General features: G+C 43.9%; 1 protein-coding gene across 2 annotated transcripts in view; it reads right to left on the minus strand.

The window, feature by feature from the left end:
- The window catches only part of LOC118087369 (polycystin-1-like protein 2), a 55,329-nt gene that overhangs the window by 23,595 nt on the left and 16,338 nt on the right, over positions 1 to 15,396 (minus strand). Inside the window, exons 14-23 of one of the 2 annotated variants that reach the window (XM_035119947.3) lie at positions 14,270 to 14,470; positions 13,172 to 13,317; positions 11,668 to 11,862; positions 5,172 to 5,297; positions 3,827 to 4,009; positions 3,520 to 3,644; positions 2,865 to 2,991; positions 2,118 to 2,249; positions 1,077 to 1,302; positions 194 to 387 (exon numbers count right to left, since the gene is read on the minus strand). In XM_035119947.3, coding sequence (XP_034975838.2) covers positions 194 to 387; positions 1,077 to 1,302; positions 2,118 to 2,249; positions 2,865 to 2,991; positions 3,520 to 3,644; positions 3,827 to 4,009; positions 5,172 to 5,297; positions 11,668 to 11,862; positions 13,172 to 13,317; positions 14,270 to 14,470 — 1,655 coding nt within the window. Of the gene's footprint in view, positions 1 to 193; positions 415 to 1,076; positions 1,303 to 2,117; positions 2,250 to 2,864; positions 2,992 to 3,519; positions 3,645 to 3,826; positions 4,010 to 5,171; positions 5,298 to 11,667; positions 11,863 to 13,171; positions 13,318 to 14,269; positions 14,471 to 15,396 lie in introns of both variants that reach the window. The other variant, XM_035119945.3, reaches the window with a different exon arrangement.

Raw genomic sequence — 15,396 nt, forward strand, 5'->3', positions numbered from 1 at the left:
GCTCAGTACAGTCTACTCTGACTGGCAGTGGTTCTTCAAGGTTCCAGGCAGAAGCCTCCCTCTGCCCTACCTGGAGATGCCAGGGACTGAACCTGGGACCTTCTGCATGCTAGGCAGATGCTCTACCACTAGGCTGCGTTGCTTCCCCAAATTTCATGGCTCAGGATGCCCCTCCACTGCACTGTCTACTCACGTGGCATCCATAGCTGTTCCAGTTCCCTTGGTGCTCATCCCAGAATACACATTGGGAGACAAAGCAAGTGACAGAAACGTTTATGTCATGGGTGGCCATGGAATCCAGTTCTGTTTCTGGTCTCACAATGAAATAGTAGGTCCCTTCTCCAAAAATAAGGTCTTCTGGGTGAAGGATCCAGGAATATACAACATCTGGAACAGATGAGGTTGAGCTGAAGTCTAGGGAAGTATGATCATATTAAGCAATATTAAGCAATGCTTATTTCTTTATTTATAACATTTTTACGCTGCTCTGCAGCCCGGATGGTTAAAACGCGGCTTTGAACCATTAACAAGAGACCACAAAGGTTTTATAAGTCATGATTAAAAGTCTACTAAAAAGATTAACAGGTTGTTCTTAGGGGGAAAGGTTGTAACATAAGAAAGGCGTAGCTGCCAAGTTATCCCCTTTTTTAAGGGATTTTCCCTTATGCTGAATAGGCTTCCTTGCGAGAAAAGGGAAAACTTGGCAGCTATGAAGAAAGGTTACACGTACACATTGCAAACCCCATATGGACCAATAAGAGTCCAGTGGAATAAAGAGGTTAAATGCACCCAGCTTTTCCTCAGACTAAACAGCCTCCCAATATAACATTCTCTCTAAAGAATCTTGCATTAGACTTGCAGCTCCTCCTCCTTTTTTGGAATGCTGTCTTCCTTGTCATTGGGACACTCACTTTACCACCTTCCAATTGGTTTCCCAGACAAGTAAGGTTTTATAAACAAACCCCTTAATTCTCAAACTAACCTGCATGCAAGATTTTTAGTTTTTTATGCAGGCTTACATCACCCTTTGGTTGATGAGCAAGCAACCAGACCTCTATCAGAGTGTTTATTTTTACCTCTTGAATTTCTGTTGAGAGGAAGGCGTGTCATCAATTCATAGTCAGTCTCGTTGGGGTGATAGCCGTATCCCAAATATAGGATAAGTGGAATGTCTTGGTCCAGCTGTAGATGGATCACTAGAGATGCATTTACGGAAGTCACATTGACTTGGAGAGCACTGAAGTTTCCCAGATTCAACACACTCAGGTCATTGTCGGTTGCTGAATTCCTTGGCAGCATTATCTGCGTTTAACGTCAACAATTCAATTCTGGAAATGCCCCCAAACCCTGAGAAATTTTTTAAAAAACCTATGCTGTCATCAAGCAGGGAGACCCAGCTGAAGTATAAATGCAAGTGTGTGTGTGTGTGTGTGTTTATATATTACATTTCTACCCCCCCTTCTTTCTATGGAACTCCAGATGTCTTTAATGGGGTTTCCCCTTCCCAGTCGGTCTTAAGCCAAGCATTGACCAGATTCAGACTTGTTTGGCTTCAGCAAGGTGCCTGCATCAATACCTTTAAACAGAGCTCTCCAAAATGTGTGTCGCAACAGAGTAGTATGCTGGCTGCAATGTGCAGGTGTGTTGCGTAAATGTTCCCTGTGCTCCTCCTGGGGCTGGAAACAGGTCAATTTAACCTCCGATTTCCTAGTAAAACTGAATCACTGTGTCACGAGATGATGCATAACTAAGAAGTGTGCCACCAACATGAAAAGTTTGGAAAGCTCTACCTTAAGACCATGTCTTGGATGCTGTGGTTAACCTGTGGACCTCCAGATGGTGCTGGACTACAACTCCCATCACCCTGACCATAGGCCAGAGGCGGGGAACTGTGGTTTGTAGTCTACTAAGTCTTGCTTTTAAATTAATAGATCTTCATTAATAATGTCCACTAATTTCCATGGCTTTATTCTAAGTAAGACTAATGTTGGATGTGCTTGATGGGCTGGGCTTTCCCCCTCATCACAATACCGTTAGTAATGATGAATGAATGAACTGGCCTATTTTTTTAGAAAAGCACATGTTCCTGCCCTACAGAAATGCGCAAGGAAAATTACCTCAATGTCTTCTGTAAGGTTCTTAACCGGAATAACCAGTCCATCTAGGCTGGTGAGGGAGAGGCCTCCCACAGCACCATGGATATCAAAGCTGTCACTTGCGGAAAAGGGGTTCACAGACAAGCTCACCATCTACAGGAAGAGATTTTTAAGCACCAAAAAGATTTGATCAGAGAACTGTAGAGTTGGTAGGGACCTCACAACCCCACCACAATGCAAATGACTATCCAAACGTTGTTTAAAAACCTCCAATATACTACTACTGCAACAACTTCTTCTTCTACTACTACTACTACTACTTATTATTATTATTATTATTACTTGCTAGTTGCTTGTTACACAGATGTCTCCAAGCAACTTCCAGCATTTTAAAAAACATTAAGTAAAATATAATATAAACACATTTATACAAAACCATATGAAATTCCTACAAAATACAAATGCATAAAAAATTCTGCTGCTGCTTCACTTCTTCTTTGCCTCTCAAAGCACCCGAACTTTTTCTTTAGTATTCTTTTTCTGTACTTAGCCTTATAAAATGTACTTCCTATTTCTATTTGTTCTAGTTCCCTACACCTTTCCTCCCCCCCCCTTTCCCACCCTTTATAGGGCAGGTGGGGAACAGGTGGGTCAGTTTCTGTAGTCCCATTGTTTATGTTGTTATTAAAGCCAATAAAAGCCTAAATAAGAAATGAAGAAAATGAATTCCCAGAGCAAGCTAAAGCGCAGTAAAAACGCGACACTTGCCCTGATGTCCACTGTCTCGTCTCTGTCTCCTGAGATGCTGAGAGAAGAGGCAGAGGGCAGAGTGAAGCTGGCAGAGCTGGAGTCAGAGATATGAATGGATGTGCTGTCTGCGCTGTCCGTCTGCAACCTTTCCAGAGAAAAAAGTCAGAAAAGATGAAAGCAAAGAAGACAAAAAACACAGAAGTAGGAACCAAAACATAGGAAGTTGCTTTATACCAAGTCAGACCATTGGTTCATCTAGCTCAGTATTGTCTACACTGACTGGCAGTGGCTCTCCAGAGTTTCAGGCAGGTTTCTCTCAGCCCTAGCTAGAGATGCTGGGGGTTGGATCCAGGACCTCCTGCATACAATGCAGAAGGCATAGGAGGCGGCCTTAAACCAAGTCAGACTATTGCTCCATCTAGCTCTATATTGTCTTCATCACAGGTGGGCAACCTTTCTTAGCCTGAGGACTACATTTCCTTCTGGGTAACCTTGTTTGACTCCAATCTTTCAACTGACTTACAAATGAAACACTCCCCACTGGAAAATTCAAAGTCATTTTTGTTGTTGGGGTTGCTGCTTTGCCACATAGTCAATGGGATGCTAGTTGCTGCAGTTATGCTACATTTTTCCTGGAAGGTGATGAAAAAGCAGTATAGCAAAATCTGTTTACCGGTTGATGTACATGGCCGCAGAAGGGGCTGTGAGCACCATGGGTTCATTGTCAGGCAACTTCCCAATCAAGAGAGCACTCTGGAGGTTTTCAATGGTGTTTAGAAGCTGCAGTGACACCAAACTCTATGAAGAAGAAAGAAACCACACTCTGAACCGTCTTCCTTTAGGGGTTCCACAGCTGGTGCCTCCCACTATTCCTCTGTGTGTCCAGCCAGTCCAGGACACCCTTCCATAGCCACAATATGCTATAATATATACACTTTTGCCTGCCATAGGTCTTTGACCTTTCGTAGTTAAGCGCCCACCTGTGCAGTCTCTGGTGCAGCAGAATCCTCTGTCCCATTCCGCACAGCAGCTTCAAGGACGTTGCTCACTGCATTGAACAGGTAGCCGGCAGCCTCCTTGCGCTTCAGGTCATCTTCGCCATCTTCAGCATTCACAATCAGCAAGGATTCACTGACATCCTTCAAAGTATTGCCAGCTTCCACCTGAACGAGAAAAGAGGCCTCTAAGCGCACGTAGCCCTCCAGGCTAAAGAGAACAAACCAGCAGGTGTTTCATAGCTCCCTTCTTCCCAAATTCAGGCGATAAGCAAATGACCTCTCACAAACCCACTGTAGATTGGTGAGGGCCCTCTGCCAGGGGGTACTCGACATACACACGTTCCGCTCCCATCCAATGAAACTGAACATTGGGAGAGTCAGGACCAAGAAAAGGAAGCCTTTCACACAGTGCATAGTTAAACTATGGAATCTGTTCCCACAAAAAGCTGTGATGGTGGACACCTATTTGAATGGTTTTAAAAGACTAGGCAAATTCATAGAGGATAAAGCTATCAAGGGCTACTAGGCATGGTGGCTATGTTCTACCTCCACTGTCGGAGGCAGTATGTTACTGATAATACTAGTTGCTGAGAATCACAGGTGGGGAGAGGACTGTTGGCTCCTGGTTAGCCAATATGAGAACAGGATTTTGGACTAGGCAGTCCTTTGGCCTGACCCAGCAAGGGTCTTCTTATGTTTGGTACAAGGTGGAGGGTTCCATTCAATTCAATTCACACAATTCAAAGTGTTGGTGCTGACCTTTAAAGCCCTAAAGGCGAGAAGTCAAGTTACAGGGAACCAGGCAGAGGGCCTTCTTGGTAGTGGCACCCGCCCTATGGAACGCCTTCCCACCAGATGTCAAAGAGAAAAACAACTACCAGACTTTTAGGAGACATCTGAAGGCAGCCCTGATTAGGGAAGCTTTTAATGTTTAATAGATTATTGTATTTTAATGTTTTGCTAGAAGCCGCCCAGAGTGGCTGGGGAAACCCAGCCAGATGGGCAGGGTATAAATAATAAATTTATTATTATTATTATTATTCCATCAGTCATAGGTGTGTTCCTTTTCCTGTGAAATTTCTGTCCCACTCCAGTTGTCTAAGGCCACCAAAGAGGTGACCGACAGTTTTATAAGTACTGCCTTTCTCTAAGAATTAATCATAGAATAGTTCCTTCAATTTCCCTCCCTCCACCCCACTTTCAACCCCCCTAACCAGTCTGTTAAAAGCACCCCTAATCTCAGATTCTCACATTGTCAATACATGAGTTGCCTCTTTGCATGGACCACACGCAGTTATGAAGAAATGCACATCGCCCAGACACTCACCTGTGCAGAGGAAGAGAGCTCTTCACTCCTGTAAGTGATTTCTTTGAGCACCTCTGACATCTTAAGAGCCGTCTGCATTGATGTTACATTTACACCAGAAAGGGTTGTCAGCATCAGCTCTCGCAGCTGGGGATGCAAAGACAGATCATTAGAGACCATAGAAATACTGGTTATTGATGGTCGTGTTTCTAATAGACCCTGGCAGGGCAGAACAGGATCAGCTAGTACAGAAGTTGCCAAGCTTTCTAGGTCCATGGGCACATTTGGATTTTTGAGTGAGTGCCGTGGGTACCATCCACTCTGATCACTTCCCTCTATCTCCCCCTGGATCACGCCCCCCCTACCGAACACACAAAAAGAGAAAGTGCAGAGACACATTTCACATTTCCATGTGATCTGACTAAAACATCAGATCCAGTAGAATTAACCTGAACCTTGAAAAGCACATAGTGGGGAAATCAGAAAGTGGCAAAGGGTGTCCCTTCCATCTTCCTCCTCTATGTACTTTTCAAGCAAGAAAATGCTAATCACCCTGGCCACTAAAGGATCAGGTGGACAGTGAAATTGGGGGCTCAGAGTTTCATAGGCACCAGACGAAGACCTCAGGAACACCACTGCATCTGGAGGCTGCACACTGGTGACCCTGTGATTTGCAACATGCTACTGATGCAGGTGGTGCTGTGGTCTAAACCACAGAGCCTAGGGCTTGCTGATCAGAAGGTTGGTGGTTCGAATCCCCACCACAGGGTGAGCTCCCGTTGTTCGGTCCCAGCTCCTGCCCACCTAGCAGTTCGAAAGCATGTCAAAGTGCAAGTAGATAAATAGATACCGCTCCGGCGGGAAGGTAAACAGCATTTCCGTGCGCTACTCTGGTTTGCCAGTAGCAGCTTAGTCATGCTAGCCACATGACCCGGAAGCTACCGTGTTTCTCCTAAAATAAGACACGTCTTATATTCATTTTTCCTATAAAAAACCACATCGCGGCTTATTTTCGGGGGATGTCTTTTTTTTTAATTAAGCATGGTACAGCATTGTTACCTTAACTATGGTACGGGGCTTTCTTGCGCCGCCCGCTGAGCCCACTGCTGGGTCCCTGGGCTTGACGCGGTGCGCCGTGGCGTTGCTGGGGCTGCTGCCGGCTCCTGCCGGCTGCTGCGGCTTCGCGCGCCGCCCGCTGAGCCCACTGCTGGGTCCCGGGGCTTGACGCGGTGTGGCGCGGTGTTGCTGGGGCTGCTGCCGGCTCCTGCCGGCTGCTGCGTCTTCGCGCGCCGCCCGCTGAGCCCACTGCTGGGTCCCGGGGCTTGAAGCGGTGCGGCGCGGCGTTGCTGGGGCTGCTGCCGGCTCCTGCCGGCTGCTGCGTCTTCGCGCGCCGCCCGCTGAGCCCACTGCTGGGTCCCGGGGCTTGAAGCGGTGCGGCGCGGCGTTGCTGGGGCTGCTGCCGGCTCCTGCTGAGTCGGGGGTCGCCTCTCACCGGATCCTGCTGTGTCGGGGGTCGGCGAGCGCTGCGCCTCTAGCCGCGTCCCGCTGTGTCGGGGCTTCCTGTGGCTCGCGCTACACCGCTCGCCGGGTCCCGCTGGTTCGGGGATTGGCACAGCGCGCTGTTGCCGGCTCTCCTGGGTCGGCCCTCGTGGGGTCCTGCTTGGTCTGGGCTCAGCGCGCTGTCCTGCTGGTCGGCTCTCGGGAGGTCCTGCTGCAGCTCTTGCCGGCTCCTGGTCAGTCTGGACTCCACGTGGGACACGCTGCTGGGCGATTTGGTGGGGCAGGAACATCCGTTTCCGGGCGCCGACAGGAAACTTCCTTTTCCTTTTCCTCTTCCTCTTCCTTGGCACCATCCCGACCTGCCCCCCCCCGCCTTATTTTCGGGGGATGTCTTATATTTATTCTTCTAATAAAAAGCCTGACATGGCTTATTTTTGAGGACCGTCTTATTTTGGGAGAAACACGGTATATGCAGACAAACACCGGCTCCCTCAGCCTATAGAGCGAGATGAGCGCCGCAACCCCAGAGTCAGACACAACTGGACCTAACAGTCATTTACCTTTTTACTGAATATCATAGGATGGTGACTCCAAAATGGGCATTTTCAGCTGTTGCCCTTGTTCTGTGGAATGTCTGTCCCCCAGCCATACATAAAGCATCTCCTCCTTCAGATGTCTTACAAAGACTTACCTTTTTGCACACCCTGTTTGCCATAAGATTGGATCCTGATTTTTGTGTATGAATCTCCTAAATCTGCTTTTAAATGCTTTTATATTTTTATATCTTTCTATTGATTTTAGCTTATATTTTTGTTTTAATGGATATTGTTTTTATATTGTACATAGTGTACACAGCTTCAAGATTTTTAAGTGGTTTAGAAATACTTTTAAATAAAAATATACATACAGAATTTCCGGCCCCCAGTGGTTTAACAATAGCAACAACCAAAAGTCGTTCTCTCCCACGCCCTTCATTTGGGCTGCAGAAATCAAGAATGCTTAAGAAAGCAGGAATAGATTCGTGGGTAAATAATTAGGATGCGAGCCGTTTTCTGCTACTGAAAACAAATTCCTGAGCTCTGCATGTGCTCAGAGGCATCTTGCCTTGCAATTCTATGTGCACCTTCTTGAGCCGATATTTTGCACTTGGCATCAATTGGGGACCTCAGAGTCCCAATAGGAAAAAGTAGACCCTCGCCTCGCCAAGCTTAAAGTCTGCCCACCCCCCTGCCTGGAAGACATATGAAGGACAATGTAAGAACTATAATAGACATTCTGGAGAGATTGGAAGTGAAAATAAACACCAAAGCTATGTTAATCTTTGTGGATGCCGAAAAAGCCTTTGATAATATTTCTTGGATTTTTATGAAAAGAAATTTAGCAAAAATGGAGGTTGGCCAAAATTTTGTTAATGGGATTAATGGTATTTATTCTGAGCAAAGAGCTAAAATTATTGTAAATAATGTGGTCTCAGAAGAGATAAGAATTGAGAAAGGAACAAGACAAGGGTGCCCACTCTCCCCCCTGTTATTTATTTCTGTCCTGGAGGTTTTGCTGAATATGATAAGGAGCGATGAAGGAGTTAAAGGAATTACAGTGGGTACAAAACAATATAAATTAAAAGCCTTTGCAGACGATTTAGTACTGACTTTGCAGAACCCTGAACAAAGTGCTGCAAGAGTATTGCAGATAATTCAAGAGTTTGGCAGAATGGCAGGCTTCAAGCTAAATAAAGGGAAAACTAAAGTACTAGATAAGAATTTGACAATGCAAGAGAGACAGAGTATAGAGGACTGCACAGGACTGAAGTGTGTGAAAAAGGTGAAATACCTAGGAGTTAATATGACGTCAAAAAATCTGAATTTGTATAAGGATAATTATGAGAAACTATGGAAGGAAATCCAAAGAGATTTGGAAGTATGGACAAGGTTGAAACTGTCTTTAATGGGCAGAATAGCAACTGTTAAAATGAATGTATTGCCGATAATGTTGTTTTTATTTCAGGCCCTCCCGATAGTAGATAAGATGAAATGTTTTCAAGAGTGGCAGAAGACATTGTCTAAATTTGTCTGGCAGGGGAAGAAACCCAGGATTAAATATAAACTTTTGACTGATGTAAAAGAAAGAGGAGGATTTTCCTTGCCAGACTTAAAGATTTATTTTGAAGCCGCAGCTTTTTGTTGGTTAAAGGAATGGTTTCTGTTAGATAATGACGATTTGTTGGATTTGGAGGGCCATGATAACGCATTTGGTTGGCACGCATATTTATGGTATGATAAAGTAAAGTTGCATAAAGGTTTTAAAAGCCATATAATTAGGAAATCATTGTTTAATGTTTGGATTAGATATAAAGATTTGTTGGAAAGAAAAACTCCTAGGTGGATCTCACCACTAGAGGCAAAGAAACCTAAAATGACAAATATGGATGAGAATAGGCTGAAGTACAAAGATATTCTGATGGAGGTGGGAAACCACTTTAAGTTAAGGCCATATGAACAATTGAAAGATAGGCTGAGCGATTGGTTTCAGTATGTGCAGATAAATGAAGCATTCAAGCTAGATAAAAAAATTGGATTCCAATCAGAAAAATCGAAATTAGAAATGGAATTATTAGAGACAGACAACAAGAATCTATCCAGAATGTATAATTTGTTGCTAGAATGGCATTTGAAAGATGAGCAAACAAAATCGGTTATGATCGAATGGGCCAAGGATTTAGGCCATAATGTGATGATGTCGGAGTGGGAAAAATTGTGGAAGAAGGGTATGAAATTTACGGCATGTACTGTGTTGAAAGAGAACTTGATGAAAATGATGTATAGATGGTATTTGACGCCGGTCAAGTTAGCTAAAATGTACCACAAAAGTGATAACAAATGTTGGAAATGTAAGCAGGATGTTGGCTCATTCTATCATATGTGGTGGACATGCCCTAAGATAAAAGGCTTCTGGGAAATGATTTATAATGAATTGAAAAAGATTTATAAAAATACATTTTTGAAGAAACCGGAAGCCTTCCTACTTGGAATAGTTGGGGAAGAAATTCCCAAAGAAGATGTTAATTTGTTTATGTATGCCACCACAGCTGCTAGGATTTTAATAGCAAAGTACTGGGAAAAAAGAGGAATTGCCTTCGAGGCAGGAATGGAAAATGAAAATGTTGGATTATATGGAATTGGCAGAATTGACAGGAAGACTCCGAGACCAAACAAGTGACAAAGTTCTAAAAGATTGGAAGAAATTTAAAATATATATAGGGAATGTATTTGACAATTAGATTTTGAACATCCAGGAAAATAAAGAAGTTAAGGCAATAGGGAGATAATATAAAATTGAAAGCGAGAGACTATGGTAGATGATATATAAGATGAAATTTTGAAGTGTTAAAGGGATTACATGATGGGTAAGAAAGATGATTTAGAAACTGCTACAGAAGTTTATAAAAATGGAAAATCAGATAGTGGGGAACTGGGGAAGCCAGAAGACAATGAATATAAAAATGGATTGTGGATGATATATTTTTTTTGTTGTATGTTGTTTGAAAGTGTTTTTGTATTTTTGTATTTTGATGTTTTTTTGTATTTGTATTTTTGTATTTTGTATCTTTGTTGATGTGTGTTGATAAAACGATTAATAAAAAATATACTGATTGGGGGAAAAAATAATAAAGTCTGCCCACCCCTACTGTAAATTATAGGGTGGGAAGTGGTTTTTTTCTCTAATCTGAGTTGACATCCACTCTAATTGCAAATTGCCAGTTTACCTTCCAGTTGACTATATAAATAGAGGAATATATTAACTCCATGAGAGTGAAGGGAATTTATGAATGTGGAATAAATCCATTTACAATAACAAGAGTTCCCAGTGAGATGAACATGTAGCCTTTTTGAGCATAAGTACCAGCTTCCCTGTGACTTTCAAAATGATCATTATTAATGCCAATTAAACAATTCTTTACACTTCTCTGGGTTCTTTTATTTGGACATCTAGAGGCATTTTGGCAGTGCCAGAGAGGATTTGGATCCCCAAAGCACTAAAAGAATACAAACCCTATTTGTGACAATTGGCTTTCCAAACCCAAAGAATGCTTCAGGAACTGGGGAACAAGGCCATATCTGAGGGATATCCTGCTTATTAGCAAAGGACACATTAACAGGACGAGTTGTAATTTCATTATTCCATACAAGATTACTGCAATTGTGTCTATGCGGGGACAACTCCGGAAATAAACCCCAAGCTTCAATTTGTGCAAAATGTGAAGATCAGAGCATATAAACCCAGACTTATTTCACCTGCTGTAGTTATCTATTTGTTTCCGGGATTAACATCAAGTGTGAGTATTGCCTTTAAAACTGAACAGCTTAAGGCCAGGTTGCCTTTCAGAAACTGCCTGCTCCTTCATGAGCTTGCCAGGCCTTGGAGACCTTGCTCTCTGTAGTGCCTGTATACGAGATCCTGTGTGCAGGCAAGAGAGAAGGTGCCTTCTCAGTGCTGGGGCTGGGATTGTGGGGTTGCTGGTGGAGATCTGCTGGACTTTTTATTCCAGCTAGCTTTTAATTAATGGCCCACTGGTGTGTGTTTTTTTAAAAAAATGTATATGTATTTATAAAAGTAATTATGTACCCCCTCTCATAAAATATCAGGGCAGTGTACAACACCATTAAAAACAACAAAGTAATCATTAAAATAACTGGCTGGTCAAAAGGTTGTAAACAGCTAAAGCAATTATTTCTTTCCTACCCAACTCTTAATGCTGTTAGCTGAGTGGGAGTTTACATAGGGGTCACTACCATTGGGCAAAATGCACTGATGTCACAGAGGGTGTGGACAGCCTTCTGCCCCCACAGCTGAGAGGCAGGGGAAGCACCTGTGGTCTGCCCAGATCAAGCAATGGCACCAGAAGATACTGATTCTACATTCGATAAGTAGCTTGTAGTAGCTAAAGTATACAAATGCTGCTTATACACCCAAGGCTCCTGAGTAAAAATGGTTCCAGGAGGCAATATGTGCAGCTAACCTCTTTCCGTGTATCTGTCCGCAGAGATGAATTAACACTCTCTTCTTTTGTTTCTAGATTAAGGACAGAAGAGACTGACTTGTACAGCTGGAACAGGGTCATGCTGTTGTTCTCGCCTTTGAGGATGGTGTTCGATTTTTCTGAAATAATGGCTTGCAAGGTCCGGTTTCCGCTGCTTATGTCCTGATGTTGAACCTGATAAAGCAAGGAGAAAATGCACACAGTTGTTCATTCCATAACCACCAAGGACATTCTTGCTGCTGAATGCCAGAGTAGATGTGCTGTTATTCTTAGTCTTGGTCTCCTCCTCTTAGCCCTTGTGTGGCTAGAAAACAAATAGCAGATGCAGATGCTTACGGTTCAGGTCAGGACCATGATATTCAGCAAAAGGCTTTAAGTTCCCCAATACCTGCAGTTTGCAATAAGAAAGTTTTCAGATAGGGGCTTAGTATTTTAAATGGGCTATTGACAACATGTTTCTATAAAACAGAGGAGACACCGCAGGTGGAATTTTCCTTTCTGAGAAAAACCCACCTGCTGTGTCACCTCTACTTTCTTTACTTTTCTTTTCATCCCACCATCAAAATTGGTGGGATATTGAGAGGGATATTAGGTGGGATATTGGGAATATTGGTTGGGGGGAAATGTTCAGGGGGACCAGATCAAGCCCCTGAACTGTGTGGGTTCGTCACCCTGGATTATCTGTTCTGTGGCAGAGCCTTCCTGTGGAGAAAAGACAACCACTCACTATCTGCACTTTCTGGAAACAATTGGAGACAGTTTTGTTTTGACAAGATATTCCAGCTGGATAAATGGTTGCAGGCCCAGTCGTCGTTCTCCCCAGTGCGCTCCCCCCCCCCCCCCGAGAAATGAAAGACAACTGAGACTGGTTATGGATTGAAACAGGCCACAACTTTATTGAATACAGATGAAAGAGGTTTGGCTTGGGCATGGGGCAAGTAAATACGTCCAGCCTGCCTGCCGGAAGTGAAGCAATGGTCAATCCACACCTCATGGCCACTCCCTGCCTCAGATCCCTTTAACGAGATGGAGAGGCAGGCAGAGACTACAACCTCCCCTCTATCCCAGATTGATATTGCCCCAATGCCCAACCAAGTTGTGGCAATTGCTATGAGGTAGGCAAAACCAACAAGCTGGTGACAATTTGCTTGGTGGACAAATTCCTACCTGGCCCCAGAATACAGCGAGCACCTTAGCCACCCTTTCCTCCCATCAGGACAGTAGGCCAATCCTGGGATTCCTTGGGGGAGACTCTGCCGTCTAGCAACACCGCAAGGGTGAATGGACTTCTTTGCCTTGAGTGTCTATTTTGTATGGCACCGGTTTTGTTTTAAATGTATTTACTCGTGTGTGTGTGTTTGTTTGTTTTTAACTGTGTTTATTGAACATCACCTTAAGACGGCTGCATAGTAGAATGTGATAATAATAACATAGATAGCAAAGTTTAGGCACAGACAGCAGAAGCCAGTGAAGTCACACCTACCCTGACAGTGGCATTGGTATAAACGGTGTCACCATAGTTGTTGCTCACACCAATGTTAATCCATAAAAGAAAGTTATTGTCTGCTTCTCCAAGTGGAAGGTAAACTGAGGGTAGGACAGGCTCTTGTCCGCAGTGTAGAAGAGAATCTGGAGGGAGGGAGGGAGATTGGTTCAGGTGACAGAGTGGGGCACCAATTTTTCCATGGCCCAGTTTGACAGCAGCAGCAGCAGGGCATTTCTTGATCCGTGTTAGACTTGGATTGCAATGGCCAGGTGCACATTTTCTATTTACATCCAATGGTTCTAACACAGGGTGGGGTGGGAAGCCTGTGGCCTTACTGTTGCTGCTGGACTACAATGCCCTACAACTGAGTAGGGAGGGGCAGATTTCTCAGTTTCGGTTTCTCATTTTTCCAGTCTTAAGTTCAGTTCCCCACATTTCCACATCAGCTTGTGATATATTTATTTTAAATTCACCATGAAAATTCATTTTAGTGTGAATTTTTTCCAAATACACACATTTCTTATGCAATTTTGCAAAACTATTGCCCCTGATATGACCCATTTCCGTATGTTATTTTCAGTTCTGCACACTTTAGTAGTAGCTTAGCTACTACAAGCTACTTGTGGACTGTAGAACCTCAGACCCAGCATCCAAATGTGGCCCTCCAAGCTGCTCTATTTGGCCCTCGAGACTCCCTCTAGGCCACACCCCTTTCCTAGGACACACTTTCTCCTGCCCCTGCTCTGCACCCTCTAGGATAATTTTGCCAGGCTGGGATGTGTCATTGAATTGTGAATGTTTTTTATTTTATTTTATTTATTTATTTATTTCAGTTATTTATATATATTTTTAATGCTTCTTGCTTACCTGGATGGATGCCCAAAACGTGCCTTTTACTGGAATGTAACCTACTGTATAAAGGTAAGAAGCACCCTTTTTGCTACACCACTTCTGCCTCTAACCCCACTAAACACTGGCATGCCACCCCTATGAGAATATACAGCTACAGAGCAGAGGTGCCTCCAGTTAGAACATGTGGACCAGAACCAACCTTAAGACAAACAGGGAATGCAAGCAGCCACCCCTGACTCTTACTTGTCTCCAGGTAGAAGCAGTATGTGAGTGAGGAGCTGTCAGCTGGAAGGCACTGATCCACCAGACAGGGAGAGTGGCAGGAGATGGAGAAGCTGGTGAGCACTGATCCTTGAGCAGGAGATACAGTACATACTGGGGCTACAGGTGGAGGCAACGTGCTCACAGTATAGGTGTCTTCACCATATTTGTCCTCACTCATAGCTGGCAAATTCAGAAAGAAAACAAGTCAAAAGTGAGTTTGCTATGGTTTGTATACTGTTGAGACATAAAAGGAGCACTTGGCTTTTTGGATTAATACTACTTATACATTTTGCTGCACTGCAGCAACACCTGTGTGGTCATGCAGTGGCCATGCTTCACCCTGCCTCCCCCCCCCCAACCAATCACACCTTAGTAGCAGCATTTGTATACAGGCTCCCATCCGTGTCAGCTAGCAGCTATTTTAGAACCCCCAAAATGCATTGCCTGGCTATGCCTAGACATCTCCCAGCAGCCATTCCAAATGTCCCCACAGTTCCGAAAAAGGTTGGAGCCCTGGAAGAGTTTGTTTCAATGCCCATCGTAGGTTTCATCCTACAGGGCTTTGAAATATTTGCCGTTCTTTGTGCCACGGAGAACTCTGAACTGCACATTTGTTGTTGCTGTTATAATGCTGTTAATAATATGCTAATCTTCTACCTGAAGATGTCTTGGAAACTTAAATTGGTTAAAAATGTAGCGGCCATTTTACTGGCTGGGGTTCCATTCCGTTCTTGCATAATCCCTGTCTTAAAACAGCTGCTTTGGTTGCCGGTTCATTTCCAGGCTCAATTCAATGTATTAACAGGTTTATGGTTTAAAACCTTAAATGATTCAGCCCCCCAAAACCTGAAACACAACCTCCTTCCCTATAGATTGGCAGAAGAGACCTCTTGGTTGTTCCACCACCCTCAGAAGTTCAGTTGGTAGGGCATTCTTTGTGGCAGCCCCTAAATTGTGGAACTCCCTCCCCAGAATGCTGAAGCACACCTCTTTTCTCTTGTTTTTGACACCTGAGATGTACCCACCTTATTTCTGTGATTTCTGTGTTTTAAACTGTTTTAAACATTGTCTTTCAATTGTTGTAAACTGCCCTGGGGGTCTTAGAG

This window comes from Zootoca vivipara, chromosome 6, assembly GCF_965207765.1.
Source record: "Zootoca vivipara chromosome 6, rZooViv2.hap1.1, whole genome shotgun sequence".
Lineage (NCBI taxonomy): Eukaryota > Metazoa > Chordata > Lepidosauria > Squamata > Lacertidae > Zootoca > Zootoca vivipara.